General features: G+C 37.0%; 2 protein-coding genes across 2 annotated transcripts in view; both read right to left on the bottom strand.

The window, feature by feature from the left end:
* LOC101844785 (zinc finger protein 54-like) overlaps positions 1-17,467 on the bottom strand; it is a 1,121,204-nt gene that overhangs the window by 697,410 nt on the left and 406,327 nt on the right. The window lies entirely within an intron of this gene.
* LOC101840775 (vomeronasal type-1 receptor 4-like) lies at positions 10,112-11,097 on the bottom strand. Its single transcript, XM_005086708.2, has one exon. It carries the CDS (start codon positions 11,033-11,035, stop codon positions 10,112-10,114), a length of 924 nt encoding a protein of 307 aa, XP_005086765.1. The 5' UTR covers positions 11,036-11,097.

Here is a 17,467-nt window from a genome sequence, read left to right as displayed (position 1 = left end):
GACCAAGTTCCAGGACAAGATCCAAAGAAATACAGAGAAACCCTGTCTTGAAAAGTCAAAATAAAAGAATCAAAATGATTGACAATATGACCAAGGTCATCCTCTTTTAATTTTCACTTATCAGTAGGATAAGCAGAGGAAAACAATTTTCATGTTCTGTTTTTCAGAAATTACTTCTGTAAATGGTTATACGAACAAGATTGCAAAGCAGACCCTGACAATAATTGTACAGTAAGATGCTGATTTCCATGACATGGCATATCTGCTAGAAGTCAGAGTAAAATGCTGCTTGGGGTATCAAAGTGGAGGAGTTTTGAGGTGGTATGCAGTGTCTGAACCTTTATTTAGAAGTAGTCATATAAAAAGAGAAAATGGCAGACAGGGAGAAACTATTTTACATTTTCCCAGTATTCAACATGACGTGTTTGAGCAGTGAACATACTGAAGAACTGCAAAGATGGTAAATGAGTAGAGACATTGCCACAAGTGTGAAAAAGTGCTGCCCCCCAATTTGGTTTTTCAAGTGAGTGAAGTGTTAGAGTGAGGATTAAATTTTTAAGTTGTAATGGAAAAGAATGTAGAAGCTCAGAGAGACATCAGATGAGTAAATTCAGCCTCAGGCATTAAAGAATGTCTGGGTAAAGCCAAATGAGGTTAATGTTGTCAGGAGATCCTTATGGTAAGCAAATGTTTGTCTTTAGTTTATCTTTCACTATTCTAAGCTGCTGAGGAATGTGACATTGGATTAACAGCTGACTGATTGTCTTATTCCACATAGTCCTGAGATGCTGTCATCCAACAGGCACCCTGTGTATAGGAGGGACTGTAATTATGGATCATGCATGCTTCAGGAATTTCACAGGCACCTTGAGAAATGCCCCCCAGCTTGAAATATTAGTGGCACTATGACTGGTAGAAAGTCCAGGATTCTTCTTCAAGATGCCTTGTGCAATCTCAAATATGCAGCCTGGAGCTTGGGAGAAATATTCCTTCAGGCATGACTTAACATGAGCCTACCAGCAACTGTGGTTGCTCAGTTTGCCTCAGCTTATTTGAAGCTTGCAATAGGTGTCATTGCCACGATCTATGAAGCAGGAGTGCAACTCTCTTAGTGACCCACCAAAAAGCTTCTCATACAAACAAAGGCATACCATCTTATAGAAAACCTGTGTTTGGTTCTGATGTGAATCTGGTTAAAAGAATTGTTAGCTAGGGCATGGTAACACAAGCCTTAAGCCCCAGAGCAAGAGAGGTAGAGACAGGTGAATGTCTATGAGTTCAATTTCTAACTTGATCTACAGCTAGTTCTAAGATACCCAGGACCACACATACACACTCACAAAAATATGTTGTTTGAAGAACTGTGAGTTACATATTTGCTACTCACTAGATAAACGTTTACTGTCTTAACAGCTGTGTAATCATAGAATTTGTCTTTATTAACCTTATATGGTTTCTTTTATGGTTTGTTTTGATTTTTGTCTTGCATTTGTTTTCCCTGGTTGTCCTGGTTATGACTGGTGTGCAGAATGTTTTCAGAAGAACACAAAAGAATCTAGAGCTCATAGCTGCAGTAAAATCACCAAGGCCAGTGGCAGCAAAGATGGAAAATTTCCTGTTGAAAGTACACAAAGATGATACTGAAAAAAAGGGTACATGGCACAGATCCAATACTTTGATCTCAGATCATTGTGGATGGTGAAAAGAGTTCAAGTGTTTGAGGATGGTGTTCTCCCAACATGGACCTAGGTATCATGAACTATTACTTCCATCAGGTCCCACTTTCTCAAGATTCCACAGCTTTCCCATCAGTGATATTACTAAATAAACAATAGTTGAAAGCATGAGATGAATTGGTAGATCAGTCCCATCCACCTATTTTCATTCAGGAAATGGAAATTGTTAAGAAATTAAAAACTTAGCAGTAGTAGAACAAACAAACAGAAGTGAAATGAAATAGGTAGACAGTGAACATCAGATGGATGAAGGGACCAGGACAAAAGAGCAATGACTATAATAAGAAGTATTTCAGGTTTCTGGAATTAAGGAATAGGGGCAGTCACTGCTTTCATAAAGACTTGAAGTACCTGAAAGGTGAGCATCAAGACTTCCAAGGTTTGTTGACTTACATAATGCAGGGAATTCTATGCATTGAGATATTTGAATTGGCAGCGTATACAGGACAGGAGCAGAAATGATATTTGTCCTACTTTTTGAGAATTACTGATGATGAAGAAGTTCATGTCGATAGTCCTAGGGCAAGAGATACTGAACAAGTTCCTGAGATGATGACAGGTTGAAGTGTTCACACAAAATAAAGAAGCCATCAGAACCGTGGCAGGATTTCTATTTCTGAACGTCTATTGGTAATTGGATGGAGGACAGTAATCATTGAACCATTTATTCCACAGGAAACTTAATCTATTGACTGTACACTTAATAAGTTGCTGCTCTTAGGCTACCTAGTGAAAGAGCACCACTGACTACATCCCTGCTCTTGTCTTGTTGGAACATGCGATATCAATATCTTGAAGATAATTTGAAAACAAAGTGCAGCAAGGTAAAACACCATGTATTTGAGAATAATAGCTAAGGACCAGAACCCCATTCACTTGAGAGAGAGAAGGGATTTTATCTTTACCATATCAGGAGTGGCCAATAGATAAAATTATGCTGGTACACTTCTTGTCTTACCAGAATGAGCATCCAATTTTATTCTACAAAATTCACATAAAAACTTGGAGCTGGGAGGGCACAGTTGCATTTCAAAGAGTAGGGAAGGGGCAGATTCAGTTAGATTTCTAGTTCAGATTGAAAAGAGAGCATAATATTCACTGAGAATATAGCATGACTGAGAGGCTCCAAATTAAGCAAAATGAGACAAAAAATATCTGAGGAGCTACAACTGCAGTTTTCCTCTGACTGCACATTCTAACATAAGTTCTTGCTCCCTGGAACACAAGAGATCTCCTTCACACAGACACAGGGACATATGTACACAGCAAGACACTAAGTTGTAACTAATTTTCATTTAAGACCTTTACTGACTAATGCCTTTGTTAAGTAAAACTATATGTAATGAATAAAGACCTAGGAACAACTTCTGAACAAAAGCAGGTACACTGGTAGGATCTGTAAATTATGAAATCTTATTAGTTGTGTGAATACAAGACCAAGAAATAAATATGATATGAGCTGTAGATGTAACATAAATATAAGCTCTTACCTGACATTTATTAAGCTCCAAATTCTGGAAAATAAACAATTAAAAGAAGAAAATATACCTAGAGATTAGAATGGCTTCAGAAAATACCGAACAAGGAAAAATAACAAAAAATATGTGCTATACGAGAATTTTGCAAGACTCACATTGACATTGCCATCTTGACTTTAACACAACATTCCCAATCTCAAGATGGAAAACAGTAACATTAGGAAAGACGATGGACCTGCTTAGTAACAGATGTAGTGCTCCCTAGAAACATTTCCTTGAGGCAGAGACAAATGCTAACTCATTCCTTGGATTAAATATATTTCATAGTTAAATTTGCACAGTCTATACATAAAAACACAAAGTCATTTTCCAAAATTTGTCATTGTCATTTTGTAAAGTTAAAATGTGATTCACCTGTATAATGAATGGAAACCTCATTAATGTAATTAACGTTATCCAGAACAACCTTGGAAATCAGATTTTATTGGGCTTCCAAGTTTTCAATAGAAACCTAAGAAAGTATTTAATTACACTTCTGCTACATCAAGATTTATTGTAACTTTAGGCATACTGTCTTCTCTAAGTTACATGGCCTATAGGCCAGAAAGTCTCACTAACCATTGACTGAATCTCTACTGTTCTGTTTCTACCAAGAATCAATTTGAAGACTTGTAAACTTACCACACTTCCTTTGTTGCTTTCTTCCCCTTTGCAGATGAAAAACAATAAGCATGCCAGGTTTTCTCTCAGAAACACTTGCAGCTCAGTGTGAAGCTCCTGACATGAAAGTCACTACTGTGAATGAAGAAACATGTCCAATGCTAATTTAGATAAAGTTTCATAGCTCTGTGACCTCAACTCCCTTCAGAAATGCAATTTTATCTCAGGCATAGTCGTATGACAGAACTAGATTTGGGACACAAGAACATTTCCTTAATTTTTCAGGCAATTATCACTAATGACAGTGACAAGTTCTTTGTAAGTGCATCCAATGAAACAATATGTTTGAAGAGGTTATTACAGTTTCCTGATTCTTTGATGACTAATTGGGGGAAAGGTACAGTGAATATGAAAGTCCCATGTGAGAGACCTCTACGAAGATTCGTTTTTGTAGTTGGATGCCGTTAGTCTTCTTTGGGATCTCCTAAACAAGTCAAGCTGATTATTAGCTTCTGGCTTGTATTACTTCTAACTTTCAGAACACCCCACTGAACACAGTGAGTCACTAGTTTTTAGATTCTACTGCAGGACAAGTAAATCGAAATATTGACATCATAATCCATGTTCTGAATCATTGTTTCAATCAAACACAATGCAAATATACAGGAAACAGTGATAGGAAAATACGATTGTATAAGTTAGAAATATAAATCAAGCAACACTTGAACAGGGCCCTATCCTAGAAAAATTATATAGATAATCATCCTCACAACTAACATAAAAAATCCAATAAACTACACTTGAAAATTGCCACTAGCTTTCTTCCACCATTGAATAGAAGCTAGAAAAGTATGGTCATTTTTGTAATTCAGATAATTATTATTCATTTTTAGCATTTAATTAAAAGCCACAAAAATTGTAGGTTAACACCCACTTCTTCAGTTTAGCTGTTCCTGTGGGATTTCCTAGAATGATCTTGACCCCTTTGTTCATCAGTCTTCCCTCTCTATACCTGAATTCCAGGAGTTCAACTCTGTGATTACCTGTGAATCTCTGCTTCTGCCTTGATCTGCAAATGGATGAAGGTTCTATGATGGTATTTATAGTGAATATTCATCTCACTATAGGGTAAGGGAATTTAGGGTAGCCTTTCCACTATTACTTAGATTCTTACTTGGGGTCATCCCTGTGGAACCATGAAGTTTTCCCTAGTGCAAGATTACTTGTTTAGACAATAATGGTTCCATCCATCAAAGTAACTCTTTTCTTTCTGTCCTTCCCTCTCCTTCCACCAAAAAGACTTCCTGATCTCTCATGTTCTCCTCCCACATTCCCTTCTCCCCTCCTCTTTCTCCTGCCTCCATTCCCCCTTGAGGAGCATGTATTTCTCTCTTATTGTCCTCCTTGTTTCCTAACTTCTCTGGGATTGTGGATTGTAGACTGGTTATCCTTTGCTCTATGATTAATATCCATATGTGAGTGAGTACACACCATGCTTTTTATGTGTGTATTTGAGTTACCTCACTCAGGATTGTTCCTCCTAGTTCCATCCATTTGCCTATTAATTTCAAGGTGTCATTATTTTTTACAACTGAGTAGTACTCCATTGTGTAAATGTAACATATTTTCTTTACCCATTCTTAAATTGAAGGGCATCTATGTTGCTTCCATGTTCTGGCTATTAAAATAATGTTGCTATGAACATAGCTGAACAGAAGTTCTTGTGGTGTGCATTGGCATCCTTTGAGTATATTCCAAAGGGTGTAATTATTGGATCTGGAGATAGATTTATTCTGATTTTCATGGGAAAACACCATACTGATTTCTGAAGTGGCTGCACAAGTTTGCAATTCCACCAGCAATGAAGGAACATACACTTTCTCCACTTTCTCTCTAGCATAAACTGTCATTAGTGGTTTTTATTTTAGCCAATGTAACGGGTATAAGATGTATCAGAGTTGTTTTGATTTGTATTTCTCTGATAGCAAAGGATGTTGAATAATTTAAGTGTTTTCAAGCCATTTGGGATTCCTCCATCAATAAATTTCTAATAGGATGTGTGACCCATTTTTTAATTGTATTATTTAGTGTTTCAGTGACTATCTTCATGAGTTGTGTGTATACTTTGGAAATCAGCCCTATGTCAGATATAAGGTTGTTGAAGACATTTCCCATTCTGTAGGTTGCCATTTTGTGTTGCTGACTATTTCCTTTACCATAGAGATGGTTTTCAGTTTCAATAGCTACCATTTATTAATAGTAGATCTTATTGTCTGTGCTAATGGTATTATATTCAGGAAGCATTTGTGCTTGGGCAGGCTATGGAGCCGCTATCAGTGGAAGCAGTATTTATTGCTAGTGTATGAATGTGTTTTATGAGCCCATTTCATATGGAGGGATACTCTCTCAGCCCAAATGCATAAAGTAGTGTCTAGGTCCTGCCACAAATGATGTAACAGACTTTAATGATCCCATGTGGGAGTCCTTACCTTTCCTGAGAAGTGGATGGGTTTTGAGATTGGAGTACAGTGGGGGTCATTGGAGGATGGGAGGGATAAGGAAGTGGGAATGGTATGTAAAATAAAGGTTGAATATTTATCTTCTGTGCATGAAACATCTAGTTTCAGGGTTTTAGGCCAACAAAGAAATAATAGACATGCCATATGCATTAGACCACCATCAGTTTCAATACACAGAATTGTTTGGTTTGAAGCTTGCTTTGTGCTTCAGGAATACTCTAGAACAAGTTAGAAATATAGAATCCGGAAGAAGTTATTGCAGGATAAAATAGTTCTCAAAGTGTCCCAAGTAGAACAAGACTTGTAAAATTCAAATTAATAATGTGCGCCTAAAACATTCTTGCATGGCTAGGTATATGCTCTACTACTTATTTATACCTAATGTACAGATATATTAATATTTCAAAGAACATGAGGAGATAATTATTATTCAGACTTCCAAAGGTGAGTAGTGCCTTGGTGGTAAATCCAGGTCTCCTCCTGAGGGAAACATAACCACAGAGGGTAGGATGGGTTAGTCACACATGGAAAGGGGTGTGAAGTTTTACAGGAACTCAGAATTGATCACTGTTACAGAATATTATAAAAGGTGTGTTATAGCTTTTTTACTCAGGATCAATTGTTTAATGACTCAAAGATGTGTTGCTTTTGTTTATGTGGCATTTCTTTTACTCTGGGAAGCTGTGATTCTATTGCAGGGCCAAAACAACTGAGTGTCTACTAAAGATATAAACACCCAACAGTAGAGCAAAAAATTATAACTATTTATGGTAGGAAGAGAAAAAGAATAAGAGTAGCAATCTGGGAAAGGGAATGAGCCTGATAGGACAAGAAGAGGAGGATATCAGGGACCAGCACTCAGACACATAGAAACCCATCTACCCAGCCAGCCAGTCATCTATGGAATAAGAGAAAATGTAAGCTATATTTTCATAATGATCCATTTTTCCAACTTATTTTCAGCTCTGAGACTCTTTGTCCTCATGATCCATTCTGTTGGTGAAGCTGTTTACCGGGGTTTAATTTTGGCTCATGAAGTTTTTTCATTTGTATAGTCTGTGAGATTGTTATTCCCTTAGGAATTAACTGTGATGAATTCTATAATCATGTGTTGTATTGAGTCTTAATTCGCTGGGTGGTGGTGGTGCATGCCTTTAATCCCAGCACTCGGGAGGCAGAGGCAGGTGGATCTCTGTGAGTTCAAGACCAGCCTGGTCTACAAGAGCTAGTTCCAGAACAGCCTCCAAAGCCACAAAAAACCCTGTCTCAAAAAAAAGAGTCTTAATTCTTTTCATTCTCTGAAATTGTGTTCACATTTTCTTTCATTTGATTGGACATTGTTAAATTTATTCTTATAATGATTTTTGGTCAATAGTCCCGTGACAGAACTTTTGCAACTATTAAAGGATCCATCTTTCATGTTAGCTGAAATAGAAATATTAGGGACTTTATAATTACATCATCTCTGAAAAAAACATTCTATAAACTGCCAATGACCTTAAAAATTTCCCTAGAAGGGCCCCATGTTGTGTGAGAGCTGTGCAGCATTGTTTCATCCTGGGCCTCCTAGTGTTGGGATCGAGACCTGTCTCTGGCACTTGAGCTGGCTTTTGGAAACCTATTATTCAAGGTGGGTTGCCTACCCTGTTCTTGATACAGGGGAATGAGCTTGGTCTGTTGTACCCAGGTCATGAAGATTCCCAAAGACCACCAGGGAGACTGACCCACTGAATTGTAAAAGCAAGGTTTTATTAATCAACCAACCATGACAGAGCAGCCTCCAGAGGGAGTGAAGTTCCCTGTCTACTGCTAAGTTTTAAAGACAAAAGTTACAGGATGACATCAGTAGATAAGGGTTGGTTTCTGATTGGTTGACATTTGGGAACTATTAGGAGAATTTCTCAAAGTCATATTTTGGCATGAAACACCTGTGTATCAATTATTCTCATTGGTCAGTGCTGAGAGGGAACATTCTGTGGTTTCTATGGCTTTGTCTTGTTACTTGCAGGTGGTCTGTTGTATGTACATAGATACCAATAGTTTTCAGAACTGTATCCTGGAGACTACTGGGAAGTTTTTGGTCTCCCTGGGAGTTTCTTTTTTAGCCAAACAGTTCCCAGGAACCAGGCATCTCAGAGACTAGGGAGGTCTGTACTTTCTTTGTGTTCAGTATTTGCCCTAGGCTCTGTGAGGCTAGAGTATCTGAAGTTTCCTTGTGTCAATGCCCTGCATGTCTTTTGTACAGAATGTCATGGCTGCTATAAGCAGGACCCAAGTGAGGGTCTGGTCACTTCAGGTCCTGCCTCAACTTGATATGTCATGTGTGGTTGATGCCCATTGGTGGCCTGCCTCTTTCTGAACACTGAGTGTTAGGAGATATAGGGAAGACATTGAGGGGGAGAAGATGAGAGGAAGAAGGGGGAATCCTTCAGGATGTAAAATAAATGAAAAAAATAGCTAATAAAGCAACAACACAAGAAAAGGACATTTCCCCTTTACATATGTCTTTTGAAGAGGGTTCGATAAATTTCTGACCTTCTTACTTGAAATTGACATTTGAAAGCATTCAAGAAAATATGCCATTCTTTGTTGATTTCCATAGGAAGCATTGCCCCAACTGAATGGAGATGGAAGAGGAGAGTATAGGGGTGTAGAATTGAAGAATCAGGAGAAAACAGTAGAAAAGGAGGGAGCAGAAACTGTTATTGGTATAAGAAATAATGTTTTTAAAGAACAAAAAAAGTTTGACCTTTTTGTATGTTGCATATTGTGACTTCCCTCCTGTCACAACTTTTCAAAATGTAACTTCATTGTTCAATTGAGATTGAAAAAGTGTTCACCCCATTGCCTCTATAAAGTTTTAGTCTGAATTCTCTGAGCATATATACCTGGTAACAACACAAGATTACAGAACACTTAACACATCAAACTGTTTTGATCATGCACAGCATCTCTCCACAAACTTCTCTGAGATCCATCCCTACCCACCTCTTGACCAAATTTTAAGTTATATTATTTGTAAAACTATCACATACATTTTATGTTCACTAAGGATTGCTGATTGTAATTCCTGTCACATAATGTGCTCAATGTACAGGACAGCAGCAGTATTACAGCATACTAGCGCTCTCCTCCTAACACTTATCAAATGCCAGATGTAGTTCATGTAGTGATTCGATGTAATGTCACTCACAATGCTGCTATATTTTCTAAATGCAAAGGTCTTGTGCATGCTTGCACACAATAACTATGGATGCAAATATATGACTGCAAAAATACTTGAATATACATTGGATACTAACTTGGAAAATTCATCTCTACTGGGTATCTTTCCTACTGCTACAAGGTGCTATGCTCTCTATTGGAGAAAAGCAGTAAACACAATCACATACCAGTGAATGGTGAGAGCTACAAAAAGGGACTGGCCTATCAGGATAAGCTCACTTATACAACAGTAGTAGAAATATGGAGGAAGTAATCAAGCACATTTGGATAGACTATAAGGAATCCAAAACTACAATATTTAATATGGCTGTGAACCTTCAGTTTTCCTGGCCAGAAACTATAATGATGAATGTACTATAATTATTCTGTGAGGTCAATATGGATTAAAATATTACATACCATAAATTATTATGCTGATATTTTGAGCAACACGGTTACCTAAATTCTTAGATATACAACATTACAATAATATGGTTTACATATTATGATAAGATTATTTCATTTTTATATTCCTTATCCAGGAGAAGTAAAACCTGGAAGCAGTGGAAAAATTACTCCTCAAAAAGGGGCATAACGTAGGGAAAAACATAGAAATAATGGCTGTGATATCCATTAGCCACAAATTGGAATTATGAGAAAGAGCTATGTAGGTGTGTAAAATTGAGGAGAAGGAATAAAAAAGTAGAAAGGTGCAAGCCAAAACAAGAATGTTCTGTGTGGCTCTGGATTCAGGGGAAATTCTGGTGGAAACCTGAGTGCTGAGTATGTACTGAACCCTCTTCTTGTGTCTATAGAGCATGACAATCATGGAGATGCTGGAACATACAATGAATATAGAAAATAAGACTTCAGGGAACACCCAAAATGCTATGTACAGTAAATCTACTGTTTTGTCACGAGTGTAAAAAGAACAAAATTCAAAATATCTCTTTTTTGTCTCATTTTTGCTATTTCTTTTGGTCATAGATGAGTACATGGGGAAAATCATATTTACTATTATGTACAGGACCCATAGGAGGGAAATGGAGAAGTGAATATGTATTGGTAATTTAATTTTAAGACCTTTCCAACAGGAATCACTAGTGCTGATGGTGATGGTCTGGGAGACACTCATGAGGCAGGTGGTGGTGATGGACATGCTCCTGCCAAGTCTCTTAACATATAAAATAAGTTTGCATTCAACATCATTGAAGAACATTTTCCACTCAAAAGCTCTCATTATATGGGGCACTCCTGTAGAGAGAATGATTAAAGAATTTGATGTGAACACATGTGTAAGAATTAAATCTACAGTCTTTAATGTGTGCTTATTGTAGTAAGCAAGTAGATAGTAGAAAAGAGAAAATATATTTCCCAAAATTCCAAGTGCACTCTGGAGTGAGATCACTGTTCCTATTGCCATGTTCCTGGAGTCCATTCTGTCACTCAGAACTTTTCCTTTTGAATTATGACAACAATTATGCTTCTAATCCAAATCATGCATTAAAAATTTCTATCCTGTTATGCATGTAGAGGAAAATCATTTGAATTCAAGTTTGCAAAATGAGACCATATTAATTACCAAGACTGCTTCAAAACAAATACATTGCTATCAGTAATGATGTTTAGTGAATTTTTGTTGAAGGCTGTAATTGTACTTATTTTGTAGTGAAATTCTATTACATTTCTACATTTCTTTAAATCTACAGAAATTAAAATAAGATCACATTTCAATGAAGAATCAATCACCAGTCGAATCCAAGTGGAAATAATGTTCACTTGTGCATTCCATTTTGAACTTTCTTACATAATATATTTCTGGAAAAGAGACTTTAATTGTCAGCTTTAAAGTGAGAGACCTCCATGCTTTCTTTGTCCAAAATTGAAGCTTAAGTAATGTATAATTTCCCTCAACAAACTGAGCATTTATATGCTCTAGTATAAGAAAATGTTCATAAAATAGCATAAAATCTAGTCATGAAATTCAAATTGTGAGTTTGATGTTAAATTAAGGAATATAGCACATTGAATTTCACAAGTGCACACATTATTCACTATGTGTCATTGTGGCAAAGTCAGAAAAACATACATATTTGTTTGGCTATGTCATAATAAATGTACAGCAACCACATTCTATGTCGAATAAACAGGGGAAGGATTCCAGTATCCTAAATAGACACACTGCCAGATGTCAGAATGCAGCAGCACAAATAGAAAAGAAAACTAGTATGACACATGAGCCTTTGCTAAAAATAAGGATACTGCAATACTATTCACTTTGACTTATATGTTTTACTTCAGTAGGCATAGATCTATTTGTTCACATTTTCAATCTTCTGTAAATGTCTTTGATGACAAATTTTAAAATACAAGAGCAAGAAATGGCTTCAAATTAAGGACCTCCCAGTTCATTCTATAAGAATTCGCTCCCTTAATTAGACATGATAGCACATGCTTATAATCCTTGCATGTAGAAGGTAGATGTAGGCAGAACATTGTTTGTTCAAGGAAAGTTAGTATACATAGTGAATTCCAGGACAAGCAGAGCTAAACACTGAGATCCTGATTCAAAACAATCAAATAAACAAAAAGGAGTATGCTGTTTCTGCTTATATTCACAGTGCAGTCCTCTGCAGCAGTACAAATGAGTAGTGAATGCATTAACCTAGGCCAATTGCTGAAGAAATATAAGAGTTCATTTGACATTTATCCCTTGAGACAAATCTCAATACAAGTCAGCAGTTTTCCAGTCTCTTGCAGGAGAACACAGATATGAACCCATTGTCCAAAAGTCCTATCCTACCAAGAAACCAACAGGATTTTATGATTGATATAGTGACTTAGAAATGCAACAAATAGAGTTGTCACTCTGTTATTTCTATTTCATAAGGGATCTAAATTCAGGCAGATTTTAACTCTGTAATCCTTGCTGGCCTGAAACTTTTAGCAACTCCTTCCTTTGCCAGTAGATTCCTTGGATTGGTATATTCACCCCAGCATCTGATCTTGAAGTATGTTTTAAATACTAAGTGGATTTTCTTTGTGAATTGCAGTGCCCTGTGAAATGTATGTTCTATTTCTTTCTTTTATAGAAAAAAATCTAATCACCTTGCAATAAACAAAAAGTGATTTTGTTCTAAGGGTTGCCTGAATATGATTGATATGAAGTTTGCCCTCTACAAGATAAAAGCCATAGAGATGTATGTCCAGAGTAAGATCCAAGCCATAGAACTCATGAATATTGACTTGATGAACAATGCGATTTTATCATGACACACATTGGAAAACTATGCTGAATCTTTGTTGCACTTTTATGATACTTTATTTGTTATATAAGGAAATCATACAAAGAATGATTTTCAAGGATGTAGAGAGCCCCACAGAGAACAGTTTAAAAAACAATCAATATGGCAACATCTTCAATTTGATTGACCTGTAGGACTTGGTTTACTGAGGTGCTGGACATTCTGACTGAGAATAGAGTTTTAACATGGCAGATCTGTCAGAATAGAAAAAAATAAAAATAATGAAAAGATCAAATTCACAAAATATCGCCAAACTGAGCTGCCAAGTACTTGAAAGAAAATGATTAGGAGTGTCATGCAGCAAGTTTAATAATAATGTATAGAAACCTGAGTGCTCTTTCAGCATACAGAACAATGAGGAATGGAAGAAGAGAGATAACACAGGAAAACATTATTATACAGAAAGGTCTGAAGCATCCCTATTTTACAATTGCTGAAGGTACTCTGCCAGTTTCCAATGATTGCAATTTGTGGAAGCCATGAAATTTTACAGGTGCATTATGCATTGTGATCACACTTATTATATCACCTGAAATAAACTTTTTTTATAGAGCAGTAGCTACTTGAAGTTTAACTGCACTGAGTCTTCCTCGAGCTAGACTTAAAACTGTAAACAGATGTGGGTGACAGTGTATGAATCACTGTTACAATACTCTTCCTCTGCCATCTACTGATATTTGCACGGAGTTTTGATGTGGACAATATCACTTCCAAAACAAATCCTGAGAAAAAATCTTGTAAATTATTGTGTAAAGTGAAAATGTTTATTCTGAGCAGTTTGAACCACTGAAATATGAGAATATGGCCTGGTTGCTTCCACAGACAGTCACATAAATTTTTAATCAAGTGTGATATATCAACCACATTTTAAAATATTTTACTGATATAAATTTTATTTATATTCTAGCCTAAGTTGACATCACGCATAACTTGAAATTTATTCCTACAGAAGCTGCCTGTATTCAAGTTTTGTTTGATGAATACACTAGAAACTCATTTTTTGGCAGCAAACATGTTTATATGATTGCTGATAGTAAAGGATAAGAAGATGTCTGCAATAAATTGAAAAGATTTGCTTTTATGAGCCTTCTTCAAGACACATAATCAACTCTGAAATATGAAAGCTATAATACAAAACAATTTTGTGTACAGAATTTAAGTAATTACCATGTTGGACAAAGAACTCGGGTGGTAAATTGTTTGCACTCTAGGTAGGTGAAACTGCATTCTATCTCCAGATCTCACATAAAAAACACAAGTTCTATATTGCAGTCCACTTGTAATCTAAGGTCAAGAGAAGTGAAGATTGGAGAATTTTGGGGATCACTAGCCTGCTGAGAGATCAAGGCAGTTAAAATACCCAGTTCCAAAAGAAACAAGGGTATTTTATCTAAGGAAGTATAAGAGCACACTCAAGTGATAGTTCTCCTGAACTAATGGTTAACCTGAACACACACAACACTCACACTCTCTCACACACACACACACACACACAAACACACACTCACAGACACACAAAATCATGCATGCACACAGACACATGCACATATATACTCATACACACGCACACATATACACACTCAGAAAAGAACAATAAATCTCACCAATTTCAAATTAACTCTTAAATTGATGATCTGTATGTTTATCAAACTGGTAGTAATAAATCCAAATTGTGAATCACTCTTAACATCAAAATATATATGTACAGAACACAAGAATATAAAATATGCATTTTGTAACTTTGAAGACACCAGAAAATAATAGCTATGGACACATTCTTTGTCCAATTCTAGGCTTTATGTGCTCAAAATATGGGATACAACTTCAGTTATCAAAATTAGACAACGAAATTCAAGATTGGCATACCATTCAGGTGTCACTAAACCAGAAGAAATAAGAGAAGACAGATTTGATGGACCTGGAAATGAGTGTCCTGCAAGATTTAGAATAACAGTGTCACCTTCAGGAATTTGCACAAATTTCCTTAGCACGGGGGCCTAGCTCTACCATGAGTGTGGAAGCACTGGCCCCCCTGCTAAGGAAAGATGCTCCCACCCTTCATCATGGGTAGAGAGAACTGACCCTGATGACATAGGTCTAGGGGAGATGACCCCACCTCTTGCCTGAGAAGTGCAGCCCCGATGACATGGATGAACCAAATCAGCTATCACCCAGGCCAGGGGCTGGCCCACCTTAGCATCTACCCCATCTAGTACCTGCTGGGTGAAGGGATTGGTCCTGCTGATTGTTATCCCCAGATTCTCTATGACTCAGGGCAGCCACAGGATATCTGTTTGCCTCAATAATTCTGTTTATGGACCAAAAAGCTTTCCTCTAACTTTGTTAGAATGCTCATTGTTCTGTTTCTACCAACAATAATTTTCCAGTCAGGAGTGCTTACCAGGTTTCTCTTCTATCTTGTTCTGCCTTCTAGACTGAAGTACATAGTGATCTAGTGATCACTTGATGGATTCCCTGATAAAAACATCACTTCATGGTGTAGCTCAAGAAATAACAAGTAAGAGGCAGCTCAACACTAAGATAAAGGATCATAGCTCTATGATCTCGTCTCCCTTAAGAACTACAAACTTCTAACCTATATTTGCAATGATTGCTCTGGCTTTGGGAGCCAAGGACTTTGCTAAAATATTTCTTCTTCTATTAGTTTATTGAAACCAATGAATGTTTATTCTCTGTAGACCAAAGGTGTTTGGGTAGGCTCCAATATTTCATGATCCCTGAAGGCTGTGTAGGAAGAACTCTTTAAGGAAAAACAAGCTCTCAAAAGTTTTGCCTCATTGGACTTGTTATCTCTGGGCTCATTTCCAGAAAGAGATGTCATTTATGAGTTTTCAGTTCCCACTGCTGAACCATTTACAACACTTGGCCAGAAATTATCAGTGAGGAATTTGGGGATTTCTAATGGAGTATCAGTAAAAGAAAAACATGACATCATGATTTGCTCCAGAAATCCATGAAATTTGTTACAGTTAGATACAAATTAACTAGAAATAATGGTATAGAATATCACCTGGTATTCACAAGAAGTCTCATCAGAGACATATCCTGAAGAATATATATATATATATATATATATAGGGGGTTGTGCCCATTTTGCTCACAAATAAAGGGAACTATAACAATTATTTGTCATAAGAAATTGCTCACAGTAGAATCTACAAGCAATGAGTGGAAACAGGAAAAATCTAGGTCCTAGATCAGCTCCTCCAAGACCCCAACCCAGCGAGCCCAGCTTCAGGAAAGAGATCAGCCCCTCCAAGACCCCAACCCCAGCGAGGCCAGCTTCAGCTTCAGCTGCAGTAAAGAAGGAGACCAGTGGAGACAGAAAGCCCCCACCAGCACCCACTGGAAGAAGAGATGGGAAGAAGACAGAATAAGAGATCACTCAGCAATAGAAACACCAACACGACCCCACCAGAATCCAGGGATCCAACACCAGCAAGACCTGAAAAGCACTACATAGATGAAGAAGAGGAGACAGACCTTAAAAATTATTTCATGAAGATGATGGAGAGCCTCAAGGAAGAAACGAGGAAATCCCTTAAAGAATTAGAAGAAAAAACAAACAAAAAAATCCATGAAATGGGGGGAAAAATTCAAGAAATAAACAAATCTCTCAAAGAATCCAAAGAGCACCAAGAAAAAACAACCAAGAAAATTAAGGAAACAGCTCAAACAGTTGAAGGATTGAAAGCTGAAATAGAAACGATAAAGAAAACACAGAATGAAGGGATGCTGGAAATAGAAAAGCTCGGTAAACGGTCTGGAATCACAGATGCAAGCATCACCAATAGAATACAAGAGATAGAAGAGAGAATCTCAGGTGTTGAAGACTCATTAGAGGACATAGCATCGTCAACCAAAGAAAATCTCAAAACCAACAAATCCTTAACACAAAATATCCAGGAAATATGGGACACCGTGAAGAAGCCAAACCTGAGAATAATAGGTATAGAAGAAGGTGAAGAACTTCAACTTAAAGGTACAGAAAACATATTCAACAAAATCATAGAAGAAAACTTCCCTAACCTAAAGAAAGATATGCCTATGAAAGTACAAGAATCTTACAGAACACCAAATAGGCTTGACCAGAAGAAGAAGTCACCTCGCCATATAATAATCAAAACATCAAACCTACAGAGCAAAGAGAAAATATTAAGAGCAGCTAAAGAAAAAGGCCAAGTAACATACAAAGGCAGACCTATCCGAATTACACCTGACTTCTCAATGGAAACGATGAAAGCCAGAAGATCCTGGTCAGATGTCCTACAAACGCTAAGGGAACAAGGATGCCAGCCCAGACTACTATATCCAGCAAAGCTCTCAATTACCATAGATGGAGAAAACAAAATATTCCATGACAAAGCCAGATTTAAACAATACGTATCCATGAATCCAGCTCTACAGAAAATGCTAGAAGGAAAACCTAGAGCCAAGGAAGATAACTACATTCACAAAGACACAGGCAATATAGAATCATACTTTACAAAACACTAAAAGAAAAAGGGAGGAGAAACTACACAAAATAACTTCACTAACAATAA

This window comes from Mesocricetus auratus, unplaced genomic scaffold (genome assembly GCF_017639785.1).
Source record: "Mesocricetus auratus isolate SY011 unplaced genomic scaffold, BCM_Maur_2.0 Super-Scaffold_100037, whole genome shotgun sequence".
Classification (NCBI taxonomy): Eukaryota; Metazoa; Chordata; class Mammalia; order Rodentia; family Cricetidae; genus Mesocricetus; species Mesocricetus auratus.
This window is presented reverse-complemented; position numbering and strand designations above follow the sequence as displayed.

What these genes read in the sequence shown, in the direction of transcription:
- LOC101840775 (XM_005086708.2), bottom strand. Translation starts at nt 11,035, where the DNA reads ATGGACTCCAGGAACATGGCAATAGGAACAGTGATCTCACTCCAGAGT.